At 38.5% G+C, this 14,385-nt stretch overlaps 1 protein-coding gene and 2 pseudogenes across 7 annotated transcripts in view; all 3 read left to right on the forward strand.

Annotated features, from left to right (window-relative positions):
* Positions 1-14,385, forward strand: part of Ckap5 (cytoskeleton associated protein 5) — a 103,068-nt gene that overhangs the window by 61,399 nt on the left and 27,284 nt on the right. For all 7 annotated transcript variants that reach the window (XR_015682889.1, XM_087651838.1, XM_087651835.1 and 4 more), the window contains 7 exon segments: positions 888-1,027; positions 1,365-1,539; positions 3,096-3,209; positions 4,607-4,735; positions 10,322-10,516; positions 10,878-11,013; positions 14,083-14,171. Coding sequence is in view for 6 of the 7 variants with exons in the window: in XM_087651838.1 (XP_087507964.1) it covers positions 888-1,027; positions 1,365-1,539; positions 3,096-3,209; positions 4,607-4,735; positions 10,322-10,516; positions 10,878-11,013; positions 14,083-14,171 (978 nt within the window). In the remaining variant the exon portion in view is untranslated.
* On the forward strand, positions 6,312-6,936 carry LOC147995568 (low molecular weight phosphotyrosine protein phosphatase pseudogene; annotated as a pseudogene).
* On the forward strand, positions 12,316-12,927 carry LOC147995569 (baculoviral IAP repeat-containing protein 5 pseudogene; annotated as a pseudogene).

Consider the following 14,385-nt stretch of genomic DNA (forward strand, 5'->3'; position numbering starts at 1 on the left):
CCACAAATATAGCACTCATGTGCACATACCACACAGACATACACACACTTAGTTGAAGGGAAATTTTTTTTAAAGTAAAGGCAAAATGACTAAATTTTTAAACTCTTGGAATAAAGAACATATATGTTTGGTTTTATGTACATAAAATGTTTCTAGAAGAATTTCTAAGAAATTTTAAATTGACTTTGTAAAGAAGAAAACTGAGTGATTATGGCTTAGAATGAGGGATCTATTTTCTTGTATTTTTTTCATACATTTGTAATGTCAGACAATATGGATCTACTGTCTATTCAAAAAATTACATTAAGCTGAAAAACAATTAAAAAGAAAGAATCGGGCAACCCTGGCTGGTCCTGAAATTGTTATATAGACTAAGCCTCAAATTTGCAGCAGGCCTCCTGCCTCCTGCCTCTTGATGCTGGGATTAGAGACACGTACTATCACACTTGACTGAAGTGAACTTTACTGGCTTTTTGTTTTTTAATTATGAATAAAACAAAAGGGGTAGGTTTTCTTGAATAGCTCTGACTGAATATGCGAAGTGTTCACAGCTTGCTCTTTTTTGTTTTGGAAATATAAATCAAAAGACAACTTAGTGACTGAGAAGTCAAATTCTAATTGTCTTCATAAAAAGTAACTTGCTATTTTGTCTCAAAATTAGCAAGCTAACAGCTAAAGTATGTATTACAATATTGTCTAAATATCTTATGAGTTAGAAATGAAATTCTGTGGGTCTACACTTGCTAGCATGTATAAGGTCCTGAGTTCTCTCCCCAGAATAGCTAAAACAGACAAATGTTATGAAAGAATGAGAAACTCTGGCATAGGCACCTTCTCTAGACTCTGCGGTCATTCTTCAGCTTCACTATTTCATTCATGCTGTACAGATGCAGGGACAAAGCCCACCTGCTCCAACCAGAGGAATTTCTAAGCACAGCACAAGTGGTACGGATGAAGGAGATGATGGAGATGAACCAGGTGATGGGAGTAATGATGTTGTTGATCTTTTGCCAAGAGTTGAGATCAGGTAGGTACCCTGGGAAATTATTTTATATTGTTTGGGTATTGGGGTTTAGGTGTTTGTAACAGGCTACCTGTGCCTCAGAGTGCTGGAATTAAAGGCATGTGCTGCTACGCCCAGATGTTTGTTTTGCTTTGTTTTTTGAGACTAGGGTTTTACTGTATAATATAGGCTGGCCTCGAACCCACTGTCTTCTTGCCTTAGCTTACTGATTACCAAGATTGTAATTGGGCAGTGATATATATACTTACAATTTTAACCTTTTATTAATTCAGTAAAGGGAATTTTGGTGCCATTAATCTTTTAGGAATATAGAATTAAAATTATGCCTTCTGTTTTTCAGTGACAAAATTACTTCAGAGTTGGTGTCTAAGATTGGTGACAAGAATTGGAAGATCAGGAAAGAAGGCCTAGATGAAGTGGCAGGTATTATCAATGAAGCAAAATTTATCCAACCAAATATAGGTGAACTTCCAACTGCCTTGAAGGGTCGACTGAATGATTCAAACAAAATCTTGGTATGTGGACCATGTGCCTTTTCTCTCTCTTCCCTTCCCCCGCTGCTGTAGAAGGTTCATCTTCATTGTAGCTTTCACTAGCAAACACCAGTGTTGTGTTATTTGTTTTGAACTACAGAAAGATTTCTTATGTTTCTTACATGTGTCTCAAGATACAAGATTTATAAATGTCAGAGTTTTGGGGAGCTTGGGGAGGTGTTCAAGACAAGGTTTCTCTGCATAGCATTGGTGGCCCTGGAACTTGCTCTGTAGCCCAGACTGGCCTCAAACTCACGGAGACCCACCTGCTTCAACCTCCCAGGCACTGGGATTAAAGGCATGCTCCATCATGCGTAGCTCAAGGCTTTATTTCTTGAGGGGTCCAATACTAAACATATTTGTGTGGAGATGCTTTAATATATGTAAATATGCCTCATTTCAGTTGTTTTCATTATTTTATGATTGAGATTCATTGTGTAGTGCAGGCTGGCCTTGAACTCTCTAATGGCACCCAAGCTACTCTCAAATGACAAGCAGTTCTTCTATCATTCTCCCCAGTGTTGGGAAGACGTGCTCTGTTTAATGCTCTGTTTAATTCTCAGTTTGTTTGTTTGTTTGTTTTTTGTTTTTTTTTGTTTTTTTTTTTTTTTTTTTGGTTCTTTTTTTCGGTGCTGGGGACTGAACCCAGGGCCTTGCGCTTCCTAGGTAAGCGCTCTACCACTGAGCTAAATCCCCAACCCCAGTTTGTTTTTTTTAAGCATGAGTTTATTTGTTTGTATATATTTGAGAGGAAGAAGGTGAATATAGAGGTCAGAGAACAGTTGGTTGGGTCAGTTCTCTTCTACCACACAAGGTTTTGGAATTAAACTCAGATTGTCAGCCTTGATCACAAGCACCTTTACCCATCATGCCATCTTGCTGGCCCTAATTTTTATATTTTAATTTTTAATTTTTAGATCAATATTTTTTTTAAAGGCCTTTTTTTTTTTTAAGATTTATTTATTTATTATATGTAAGTACACTGTAGCTGTCTTCAGACACACCAGAAGAGGGCATCGGATCTCTTTACAGATGGTTGTGAGCCACCATGTGGTTGCTGGGAATTGAACTCATGACCTCTGGAAGAGCAGTCGGGGGCTCTTAACCACTGAGCCATCTCTCCAGCCCCCTAGATCAATATTTTTAAACTATAAAATAAAATTCTAGTACTATAGTTTTTTGAAAGATTTTTATTTTTTCGTCAGGCATGGTAGAGCATGCCTTCAGGCCCAGCACTCAGGAGACAGAGGCAGGTGGATCTCTGTGAGTTCCAGGCCATCCTGGCCAGCCAGGGTTGCATAGTAAGACCCTATTTCATAAAGAAAGAAAAGAATTTTTTATGTATATATGAGTTTTGAGTGCAGTTTTGTGCACACAAATACAATAGCCAATAAGAGGCTAAAACTTACTTATATCTGGTGTTAGAATACTATGATACTATCTTTTAAGTAGTCCAGAAGTTCATAATATTGATCACATAATAAAACTTTGAGCAAGTTTAATTACAGTTTGACCCTGTGTTTGATCTTTCTACTCAGGTGCAGCAAACCTTGAATATCCTTCAGCAACTGGCAGTAGCCATGGGTCCAAACGTCAAGCAGCATGTAAAGAACTTAGGCATCCCTATCCTTACTGTTCTTGGAGATAGCAAGGTAAAACTCTCTCCAACACAGTTCCCTTCTGTACTAAGGCAGCTACATTCTTGGGGTAGAGGATAATTATGTTTTAAGAGTTCACATAATTGCTTAAAAATTTATAAAGATGGTACTGTTACCTTCCAGGCAGAATTGATGTGATGACTAGATGTACCATTGTTTAGTTTGTGATCCTTAAATAGTTAAGTACTATAGGTTTAGTATATTTATGAAATTTCTTTCTTATAGAATTGAAATACATTTTTTTAAAAGATTTATTTTATGTATATGAGCACACTGTAGCTATCTTCAAACACACTGGAAGAGGGCATTGGATCCCATTACAGATGATTGTGAGCCACCATGTGGTTGCTGGGATTTGAACACAGGACCTCTGGAAGAACAGTCAGTGCTATTACCACTAAGCCATCTCTCTAGCCTGAAATACTTTTCAATAATTGACATATTTGATTAACTAGTTAAACATTTTTATTAAGATACATGTTAATGTGCCTGTTTCATACAGTATAATTCAATAAATGACTGCTATTTTTGATTATAATATCATTAAGGTTTTGGTAATTTTTTGGGATGGTTTGGTTGGTTTGGTTTGATTTGAGAAGGGGTCTCTTATAGAGCCCTGCTTGTTTTGGAACTCTGTGTATAGACCACATTTACCTCAAGAGATTCTCCTGCTACTGTATCCCAAGTACTGGAATTAAAGGCATGTGCCACCACACCTGGCTTAAAGTTTTGATATAATAAATAAATACATCAGTAGATATAAATTTTAGATCTTGAAATGATACTCTATATTCTTCCTACCCTGAACTACTACAGCATGCTTTTCTAGTACTTCAGTTAGGTACTAATAATTTGATCATCTCAGAAGTCATTGTACTATCATTGAAGACTCCAAATTTTTATTTAAATATTTTCCCTAGGCTAAATATTTTAATGTTTCTTTACTTTTATGTTATTGACTTAATTTGAGAAATTGAGTTTTTCAGTTCATAAGTCTGTATATTCTGTGAATGCAAGTCAGTATCAAAACATACTCAAGCTGTTAGCTTGATTCTTAACAATGAGCCTCTAGCCTAGTGCTCCAGTCTTCAGTTCAGCATCATAAGAGCTCCCATAGGGTCAGAGAGCAAAATCTGTTTATTATTCTTCCATAATATTTACCCAGATTATTGTTTTACCTAATTGAGCATAGGATTTATTTTTTACAATTTTGTGTATTATATTTCCGCCTTCTTTCGAAGTCTTTAGAAGGACCACAGCACCAGTGTCTGTTTCAGAGAAGATGGTTTAAGTATGTACATGGGACCTTAGCAAGCGAAGCCTCTGTTATTCTCACTCACCCCTCCCTCCAACTGTACTTGATATTTTTGCCAATTCTCTTCTCAATTCAGAACAATGTTCGAGCTGCTGCCCTAGCGACTGTGAATGCTTGGGCAGAACAAACTGGCATGAAAGAATGGCTGGAGGGAGAAGATCTTTCTGAAGAACTTAAAAAAGAAAATCCTTTCTTGAGGCAAGAGGTTAGTACCATAAATAAATCATATATTTTACTCATACCTTTTATTTTCTTCGGTGGCCTCGATAATAACAGTGTATACATGGTTAAAACAAACTCTTTTTTTTTTTTCTTTTTTTTTTTTTTCCGGAGCTGAGGACCGAACCCAGGGCCTTGTGCTTGCTAGGCAAGCACTCTACCACTGAGCTAAGTCCTCAACCCTAAAACAAACTCTTGATGGGGGAGCACAGGGAGACTAGTTGAGTCAGTGCCTCTCTATGTAGCCCTGGCTGTACTGGTACTCACTGTATGTAGATTGTACAGAGTGAAGCCAGTGATGCCCACCAACTCTTGATCCTTCTGCTTCTATTTCTCAAATGCCAAGCTTCACAAGAAATTTAAGGCTAGTCATATATGTTTGCTTGCTTTTTAAAATAGGATCATTATTTAGGCATATATATGTGTAATGGTAACTTTTATTTGCCTGTATTAATTGTCTTCCTTCATTTCCAAGGCTTACTGCCCGGTCTGCTAGCCTGGGCCCAGTCCTGGAAGACTCTAGCTCCTGTACAATCTAATCTAGGCCTAGAATGTTTTCAGCCTCTGACGCTGCTAAATAAGCTCATGCCTTTAGTTTTTTCTGAGCTCTGGTTGGCTGGTTCAGCTAAGCTGTTTTGGTTCAGATTCCTCTCCAAGCTGACTGACTCAAACTGGCTTTTCCCTCTCTGCCTCTCCTGAATTGCTCTGCTTGACTAACTTTGGCAATATGTTCTAATCCTCTGGCTCCTTCATGGTTTTTGGCTTGTTCTATCTTTAACGGTGTCTACAACCTGTCTCACTATAATAACTGCCCTTGTAAAACTGCCTCCAAATTCTGTGAACTCAACTCCACTGCCTGCTTCTCGAGTCACTGACTCACCTGAACTCAGCCCAACAGAACTGACTCACAGGCAGACATCTGCATGCCTCTGTCTCTTGCGTGCTGGGATTAAAGGCGTGCACCTATACCTAAGCTTCTTTTTACCTGAAACTTGCTCTATACCAAGCTGACCTTGAACTCAGAGATCTCCTTGCCTCAATCTCCTGGGACTTCTAGACGGTCTTTGGATATGTTCTCTTGCCAGAGCTGCCAAGTTGTAAATTCATTTTTTCTACATATGTGCAAACATAAGCATCATATGCATTTGTGTGTGTGTGTGTGTGTGTGTGTGTGTGTGTGTGTGTGTGTGTATAACTGTAATTAATGGAAAAAATACCATGAAGGAGAGGAACATGGGAGGGCTTAGAGGGAGGAAAGAGAAGGAAGAAATCATGAAATTATAATATCATAAAATAAATAATTTTTTAAAATTCTTAAGGAGAAGCTAAGCTAGAGACACAAAATTTTGAGTAACAGTGCAGAGAAGCCCTTAATCTTTAAAACCTGTTTTGTGGGCTGGAGAGATGGCTCAGCGGTTAAGAGCATTGACTGCTCTTCCTGAGGTCCTGAGTTCAAATACCAGCAACCACATGGTGGCTCATGACCATCTGTAATGGGCTCTGATGCCCTCTTCTGCTGTGTCTGAAGACAGCTACAGTGTACTTATATATAATAAATAAATCTTAAAAAAAAAAAAAAAAGAAAAACCTATTTTGTTTAAGAAAGTGAGTAAGATATGTATGGTCTGGGCGTCAGGGTCTGCACTGAAACATGGCAGAGGTTAGGTCCAACACTTGTCGGTCACCCATTGCAGAAGCAGTGTTCAGAAATTGATAACTGATGAAAAGGTTTCAGATATTTAGGGCATTGACAGCAGCACCATTTCCAACTGGAACGTGGGCCGGCCCCCAGACCCAAGAGCTGTCAGCTGCCTAAGAAATCATGGTATTAGCACAGCCCATAAGGCAAGACAGATTACAAGAGAAGACTTTGCACATTTGATTATATACTATGTATGGATGAAAGCAATCTGAGAGATTTGAATAGGAAAAGTAATCAAGTTAAAAACTGCAAAGCTAAAATTGAGCTACTTGGAAGCCGTGATCCACAGACATAGCTCATTATTAAAGCTCCCTATTGTGGCAATGACACTCTGACTTGGAGCTGGTGTGCCAGCAATACCTTAGGTGCTGCAAGGCCTTCCTGGAGAAGACTCACTAGCTGGTCCTAACTACCACCATCAAGCAACTCACTCATTAGTGTTGTGCCCAAGGGTGGTGGCAGTCCTCCTAGCCCCTTACCCATCTCTCTTTTCAGCTGACTTACTCTGTATCTTTAAAATAATTGTAGGTGGAAATTAGGCATATGTTCAGAAGAATAAAAATATTTGAATCAGACAGTTTGAGGTGTGGCTAAGTATTCTTAGACTAACTAAATCTCTGACCTTGCCATAATTACAAGATAGTAGTACAAGCAACTATGGAACAGAAGAAAACCCAATAAAGTAAGAATGACCTACAAGGTCCAGGTCAACTTCTGAGCCCAGCAAGCCTGGGTAGTCTGGTCTAACTGGAGTGTGTGCGTGGCCAGCACCCAGTGTGCTGTTTGCTTGCCTCACACTCTGTATTCTAGACTCTTATTGTGACAATATCTCCATCCATGGCAGCCTTCCATTTAACACTGGGAGAGTTTAAACCCAGACACACTGAGGGATCAGATATTTGAGAGAGGAGAATCTGGAAGCCGTCCTGGGCTGTACAGTGACTTCCTGTCTGAAAGATAAACAAATACTAACAAATGGGAGCAACAGATTAGTAAAGTTAACACCTTTAATCTTACTTGGTTTTGGTGTAGTTTCTTGAGCTTGGTTCCTATTTGAGCCAGTTTGCTTCTTTCAAAAAGGAAGTAAGTGTGCTTAAATAGTGGTGTTTGTAAGTGTTCTCTCATCAACATTTTACAAAGTTACAGGCAAGCATGAGTAATTTTGGTGTATTTTCAGAAAAGAAACCTCAAATTTATATGGATGTATGTCAGAAAGGATTGTGAATTAAACTGGGACATTACCAAATACAACTAAAATATAAAAAAGATGCATAAATATTAATGTAATAGTAATTTTGTCTAGACTTTAGCACAAAAGACATGAATAAGGTATCTCCCCCAACACCCTCTGGAAACAGGGTTTCTCTGTGTAGCTCTCTAGCTGTCCTGGAGCTCACTGTGTAAACCAGGCTGTCCTCAAACTCTGCCTGTCTGCCTGTGCTTCCCAAGTGTTTGGATTAAAAGGGTGCCTAACTTAAGAGTTGATATGGTCAGAAAAGGTTAAATGCTTCTTCAATTTGAAATTATGAATTAATTTAAGTGTTCTTGAGGTAAGGATTGGGTTAGAGAAATAAGATTTTACTTTACTCCCATTAGATATGTTTTTCTATTTTTTTCTATGAGTAGATTCTGTTTTCTGAAAGCTAGTTTTTTCTCCTCTCATCCCTAAAGAATGGTGACTTGTGAACTAATTATAATTATGAAGATTTTTTTTCATCTGACTCCTGCCTCATTACCAGGCAAAAACAAAATTGGCTTCTTTAAAGGATCCAGATTCACCCTAGTAGTCCAGCCTTTGGCCACATCTATGAGGCATTATCTATATTAGCTTAAATGAAAAAGTATACTTTAACTATGGCCAGTAGCCTTCCATAGGTTGGAATCCTGGGCTGAATAAAAGTTAGGAAGGGAGCTAAACACTATCATTTATGACTCTCTGCTTTCTTACTTAGGATAAAATGTGATCATTAGTCTCCAGCTCCTGCTGCCAGAATGTCTCCACTATAATTGACTGTTCCCTTACACTGTGAAACAGAATAATTATTTCCCTTTAAGAAAATAGAAAATGAAAGTCTTTTTAAAGAATTCCCTTTTTGGGGCTGGGGATTTAGCTCAGTGGTAGAGCACTTACCTAGGAAGCTCAAGGCCCTGGGTTCGGTCCCCAGCTCCGAAAAAAAGAACCAAAAAAAAAAAAAAAAAAAAAAGAATTCCCTTTTTTATGTGTTTGCATAGTATATAGTTTTCTGTTTTGTTGAACCCTCAAATGGCAAAAATCAGATTTTAATCAGATTATAGAATTCAGCATTCAGAAGTCAATGTAATCCTTCATGCCAACAGAGTATAAGAGAAAATTAATGTGATCGTGTCAGTTGATTTTAAATAGCCATTTGTTAAAATATATGCCCATGATGAGAGTTCTTTGTTTATTGGTTATTAAGAATTCGCTACATGAGGCTGCATGCGGTGGCACACCCCTTTAAAACTGAGTTCCTAGCCAGCCTGCAGAGTGAGTTCCAGGACTGTGAGGGGTACAAAGTGAAACCTGTTTACTTCCAAAAAGGAAAAATGGTAGTAATAAAACCATCCCATATGCAGTATACAGATAACATAACTGTTGTAAAACCAAGAAATCTACACATAAATAATCTCCTTGAATAATCACTGAGTTCACTAAGTTTAAAGATACCAAGTCAACATTTTTGCCTACAGTGTAGAAAATGTTTGTAAATAACCTTACTCTGCAAAAGATACTTAAAGAGCACTCATAAGATTGCAAACTGCAATAAAGAGTTAATATCTAGGATATATAAAGAACTCAAAACTAAATTGCAAACTGAGTGTGGCTATACATTCCTGTAATCCCAACATTCAAGAGGCTGAGGCAGAAAAATTATGAGGTAAGAAGAGAGCCTAGGTCACATACAGAACCCCTAAGAGTAGTAGGTTCTGAACAGTAAAAGAACAACACCTAATTTGAACATGACAAACTACATGAATATACATTTTTCTTAATAAGCTCTTGAGAATAATATTATTAATTGTCACAGAAATGTTACGTTAAAATTGACCTAAGATTGAGCATGGTGGTATACACAGACCAGGATATAGATGACTGATGCAGGAGAATTGCTATGAGTTTGAGGGAGCCTGGGCTATTTAAAACAAAAAACAAACAAACAAAAAAAAAAAAAAAACATAGAAACTACAGTAGGGTATCTACACAAGAATCAGAATTGTTTAAGTAAAAAATAGTCATAATTTCCAGGCAAGAGAGAGCCTTCTACAGGGGAAGTTTCAGGACAGCCAGGGCTACAAAGAGAAATCATGCCTTTATAAAAAGTTCAAGGTGTAGTGGTTCACATCCACGATACCATTGCAAGGGAGGCAGAGGCAGGCCTATCAGAGGTCAGTCTACATAGTTGTAGGACAGGGAAGACTAGAGATACTGTCTCACAATTTAAAAAATGGATTAGAAATGAAGTGCAAGGCCATCTATGGCTACTTAGGAGTAGAGGCCACCCTGGGCCTCTCAAAGAAACAAAACTAAAACCAGAACCAGAAAGATGGCTCAGTTAATAGAATGCTTATCCTCAAAATTTGACTTGGAGGAAAGGAGGGACTCCACAAATCATCTTCTAACCACATAGACACACCCACCTCCAGTAAATAAATGTTAAAATAAAATCTAATTCAAGGGTGGGAGTATACCCCAATGGTAGAGCATGTGCATTGTATGCACAGACTCTGGGTTCCATTCCTAATGCTGAAGAAAAAACAGTTCAGTGTTTGAGACTAATAATCATTAGGCCTGACATCAATAATAGTGATTACTCACTTAAAAATGTTTGACTAGTCCTTTTCTTTTGGCAGCTTCTGGGATGGCTGGCAGAGAAACTGCCTATGCTTCGCTCCACTCCCACAGATCTTATCCTTTGTGTTCCTCATCTGTATTCCTGTCTAGAAGACCGAAATGGAGATGTACGGAAGAAGGCACAAGATGCTTTGCCGTTCTTTATGATGCATTTAGGATATGAAAAGATGGCTAAAGCTACTGGGAAACTAAAGGTACTAGTTCTTCTTGAAACAAGTAGTGTTAAAAGGTATTAGGAAAATAATAAACATTAATTTATTGTGGGCAAAAGATGCTACCTACCATGGGATGCAATCTGCAATTCTAATGAAAGCACAACTCAATTTTAGCAGAGTAGTCCTGTGACGTATAGTAGTGTAAATTATTACCTTCTAGAATGGTAGTTACTCAAATGTGACTTCATAATGTATGTTACTTCTTTTGTGCTTTGTGCTGCCTCCTTTACTTCATTGGTGAATCAAAAGTAGGAGCTCAAACATTTTTAGTATCAGACTTGTAGTAATCTCAGTATGAATGTATTGTTTATATCAACTTTGATTTGTTTTGTCCTTATAGCCAACTTCTAAAGATCAAGTACTGGCCATGCTAGAAAAGGCCAAAGCTAACATGCCATCCAAGCCAGCTGCACCTTCTAAGGCAGTGTCCAAACCAATGGGAGGCTCAGCTCCAGCCAAAACCCAGCCTATACCAGGTAACAACTTTGACAGTGACCTGAAGGAACTCAAAATACAACCAGCCTTTCATTTCATTTCCTCACCTCTTCCTCCAAACATCTGCTGAGTACTCATGCCAAATATGTACTGATGTGTGATCATTATTTTCTATGCCACAAAACTGTAGTAATTTAAATACTGCTTTTAAGAGTTATTCCATGCTGTTTTTAAGGTTTCCACAGCTATTTTCTGTCCTTGGACATGCTAGTTAGAAAAGGAGTTGTCTAACATCTAGCTTAATCTGCTTTAATAATATAAAAAGCCAGGGAGGTTAGTGATTTTCACAAGGTCAAATAGCCAGTATGTGAATCTGCCTGAAATTCTGCTTAGTAACATGACTGCATAACACTGATAATACTTAGGGCTCTTGCTGAGCTTTTAACCCACACTGACTTATATCTGAACCCCTACATTTTTTAATAAAAAACTGTGATAATCCTGATATAAAAAGTTAGTAATAGCCAGGCATTGTTTGTACACTCAGCACTTGGGAGGCAAAGGCAGATGGATCTCTGAGTGAGGCCAGCCTGGTTTACAGAGTGAGTTCCAGGACAGCCAGAGCTACATAGTTAGACCCTGTCTTGGGGGGTGGGGGTGGGGGTGGGGTAGATAATACATAATCTATTTGTCACTTGATTTCTAGACTTTTTGCATTATCAAAGGAGTTTTCTTCTGCTTAATGGAATAGAGCTTGCTGAAGGTATAAAGTTAGAAATTTTACAATATCCAACACTTATATCTAAGTGTATGCTCAGATTTAATATTTATTGTAATCTTAATTCAGAAGATATAATTCCAGTGACAGCCCCTACCTTTAAAGAAGTATTAATGTGGCAAAAAGCACCATTCCCTGTTATAAAATAATTTCAAAATTTCAGTTTAAATGTTGTTAAACTAGAGGCAGACTTTTTCTGAACTGATTTTGTAACATTATGCTTAAAAAGAATTTTTGTTTCAAAAATTATTTGAATTTTTTCTTAATTATTTGTTTCAGAGATTTGCTTACCTCTGCTCCCTGAGTGCTGGGATTAAAGACATACACCACTACTGCCCAGCTTTTAAATTTTTTTGAATCTTTATATAACCCTTGACTGAAACTCAGTATGTAGATCAGGCTGACCTATAACTCAGATCTGCCAACCTCTGCTCCTCAGTGCTGGGACTGGAGGTGTGCGTCTTATTCTCATGTGAAAAGTAAATGGCCAATACTATACATACAGTTCAATGCTTTATTTAAGCCAGGATGATAGATAAATCAGGATATATTTCGTGAAAAAATTGAAACTGAGAGATGCACATTGGAATACAAAGAAAATATTGCTAGTTAAATTAGAGTAATAAATTCTTTAGAAATAGAAAGGATGGAGCTTGACTCATGCTCTGGGTCAACTCGGAGGTTGCAGCGGCGCAACATGTGTACTCCGGCGCTGCCCCCGACCTGGCAGCTAGCTGTACCTCAAGGACCACCTCATCTCCACCTTAAGAACTGGCCCTTCCTGGAGGGCTGTTCCTGCATCCCATAGTGGATGGCGGAGGCTGGCTTTGTCCACTGCCCTACAGAGAATGAACCCAGTGTTTTAAGGAATTGAAAGGCTGGGAACCAGATGACAGCCCTTTAGAGGAGCATAGGAAGCACTCACCTAGCTATGCCTCCCTTACTGTCAGTGAATTTTTGAAACTGGGCAAACAGCCAAGAACAGAATTGCAAAGGAGACCAACAACAAGCAGAAAGAGTTTGAAGAGCCTTGAAGACTGTCCATCAGTCAGTTGAGCAACTGCTGCCTTGCCGAGCCTTTGCTGGGACAACCTGGACCTGAGTGACACACCATGGCTAAGCCACTCATCCCAGCTTTCCCAGCCCAGGCCTCCTTAATAGTGTCTTAGAGAAGGAAGTGGTGTTATTTTGAAACTGGATGTCAAATATTTTTGGTTTTGCTTTAAAGTGGCTTAGCCTCTGTGGCCACCTCTCTGTGGTTTTGTGGCTTTGCTCTATTGTGACCTGGACTTAAGCAATGAGGAAAGGAGTAGATGAGGGGACAGTTTTCTCTTGACAGGACCTATGGGGGTCAGGGTGCCTGTGCAAGACCTTTCTTGCCTTGATATTTCCATACCTGGTAGCTGTTGCGGCCCATGCGTAGGTGTGGTTATATATGTTTGCGCTAATAATTCTTCTGCCCTTCTGATGAGTCTTCCTACCACAGAGTAGTGGAATAAAATCACTTGAAAAGGTGAAAAAAAGAAAGAAATAGAAAGGACAAAGCAAAGTGCTAGAACAAGGAAATCACTTAAAAGATACACATACACACATGTATAGTAGAGAATATTCAATTTTTATTTGAGATCTTATTGGCTTCCAATTTTATAGTTTTTTTTTTTAAGATTTTTTTTTTTTTTGGTTCTTTTTTTTGGAGCTGGGGACCGAACCCAGGGCCTTGCACTTCCTAGGCAAGCACTCTACCACTGAGCTAAATCCCCAACCCCTTTTTTAAAGATTTTTAATGTATGAGTGCACTGTCTGCATGTACACCTGTATGCCAGAAGAGGGCATCAGATCCCATTACAGATGGTTGTACACCACCATGTGGTTGCTGGGAATTGAACTCAGGACCTCTGGAAGAGCAGTCAATGCCCTTGACCACTAAATAGGAAGCTTCCAGCTCACTTCCCGCTTGATGCCTTTATATTTTTTGCATCTGAATAGTAAGGTGTTTTCAGCTACAAGGTCTTGCCTTCTAGCTGTTGTGGGTAGCCAAGAACAATGCCAATTATCTGTTTGCTTTATTTTTAGGTTAATAGCCTGTGGCTTCTAGAATAACTTTACTCACCAGTGCAGAGTACTCAGTCTGATGTTGTTTGTTTCCTTTTGTTTTTACTTTAATTACAGTGTGTAGCACTCTCCCTGGCTCTACCTAAGTGGTAGAACAGTAGGTATGTGCCCCAGACTTTAAAGAGAAACTTGAAGAGAAAATAAGACTAGGGGGAAAAATATATAATGATATTAATTTTATATTATATGCTTCTCCCCCCCCCCCCCCCCCCACTCAAAGCACCTGTTGAAGATTCTGTTTCCAACACCATGGAAGCTAAGCCTGATCCAAAAAAGGCTAAAGCTCCGGGAGTTTCCTCCAAAGCAAAGGTATGTTAATACTACATATTTATGTAGTTCTTTTGCTCTTGATAATATCAAATTAAGCATTCATCGAGGTTTCTGTCGCTTTTGGTTTTTTTTTTTAATTAATTAATTAATTTATTTATTTTATATAAGTACACTGTAGTTGTCTTCAGACACACCAGAATAGGTCATCAGATCTCATTACAGATGGTTGTGAGCCACCGTGTGGTTGCTGGGA

Source organism: Rattus norvegicus, chromosome 3, assembly GCF_021556685.1.
Source record: "Rattus norvegicus strain SHRSP/BbbUtx chromosome 3, alternate assembly SHRSP_T2T, whole genome shotgun sequence".
Classification (NCBI taxonomy): domain Eukaryota; kingdom Metazoa; phylum Chordata; class Mammalia; order Rodentia; family Muridae; genus Rattus; species Rattus norvegicus.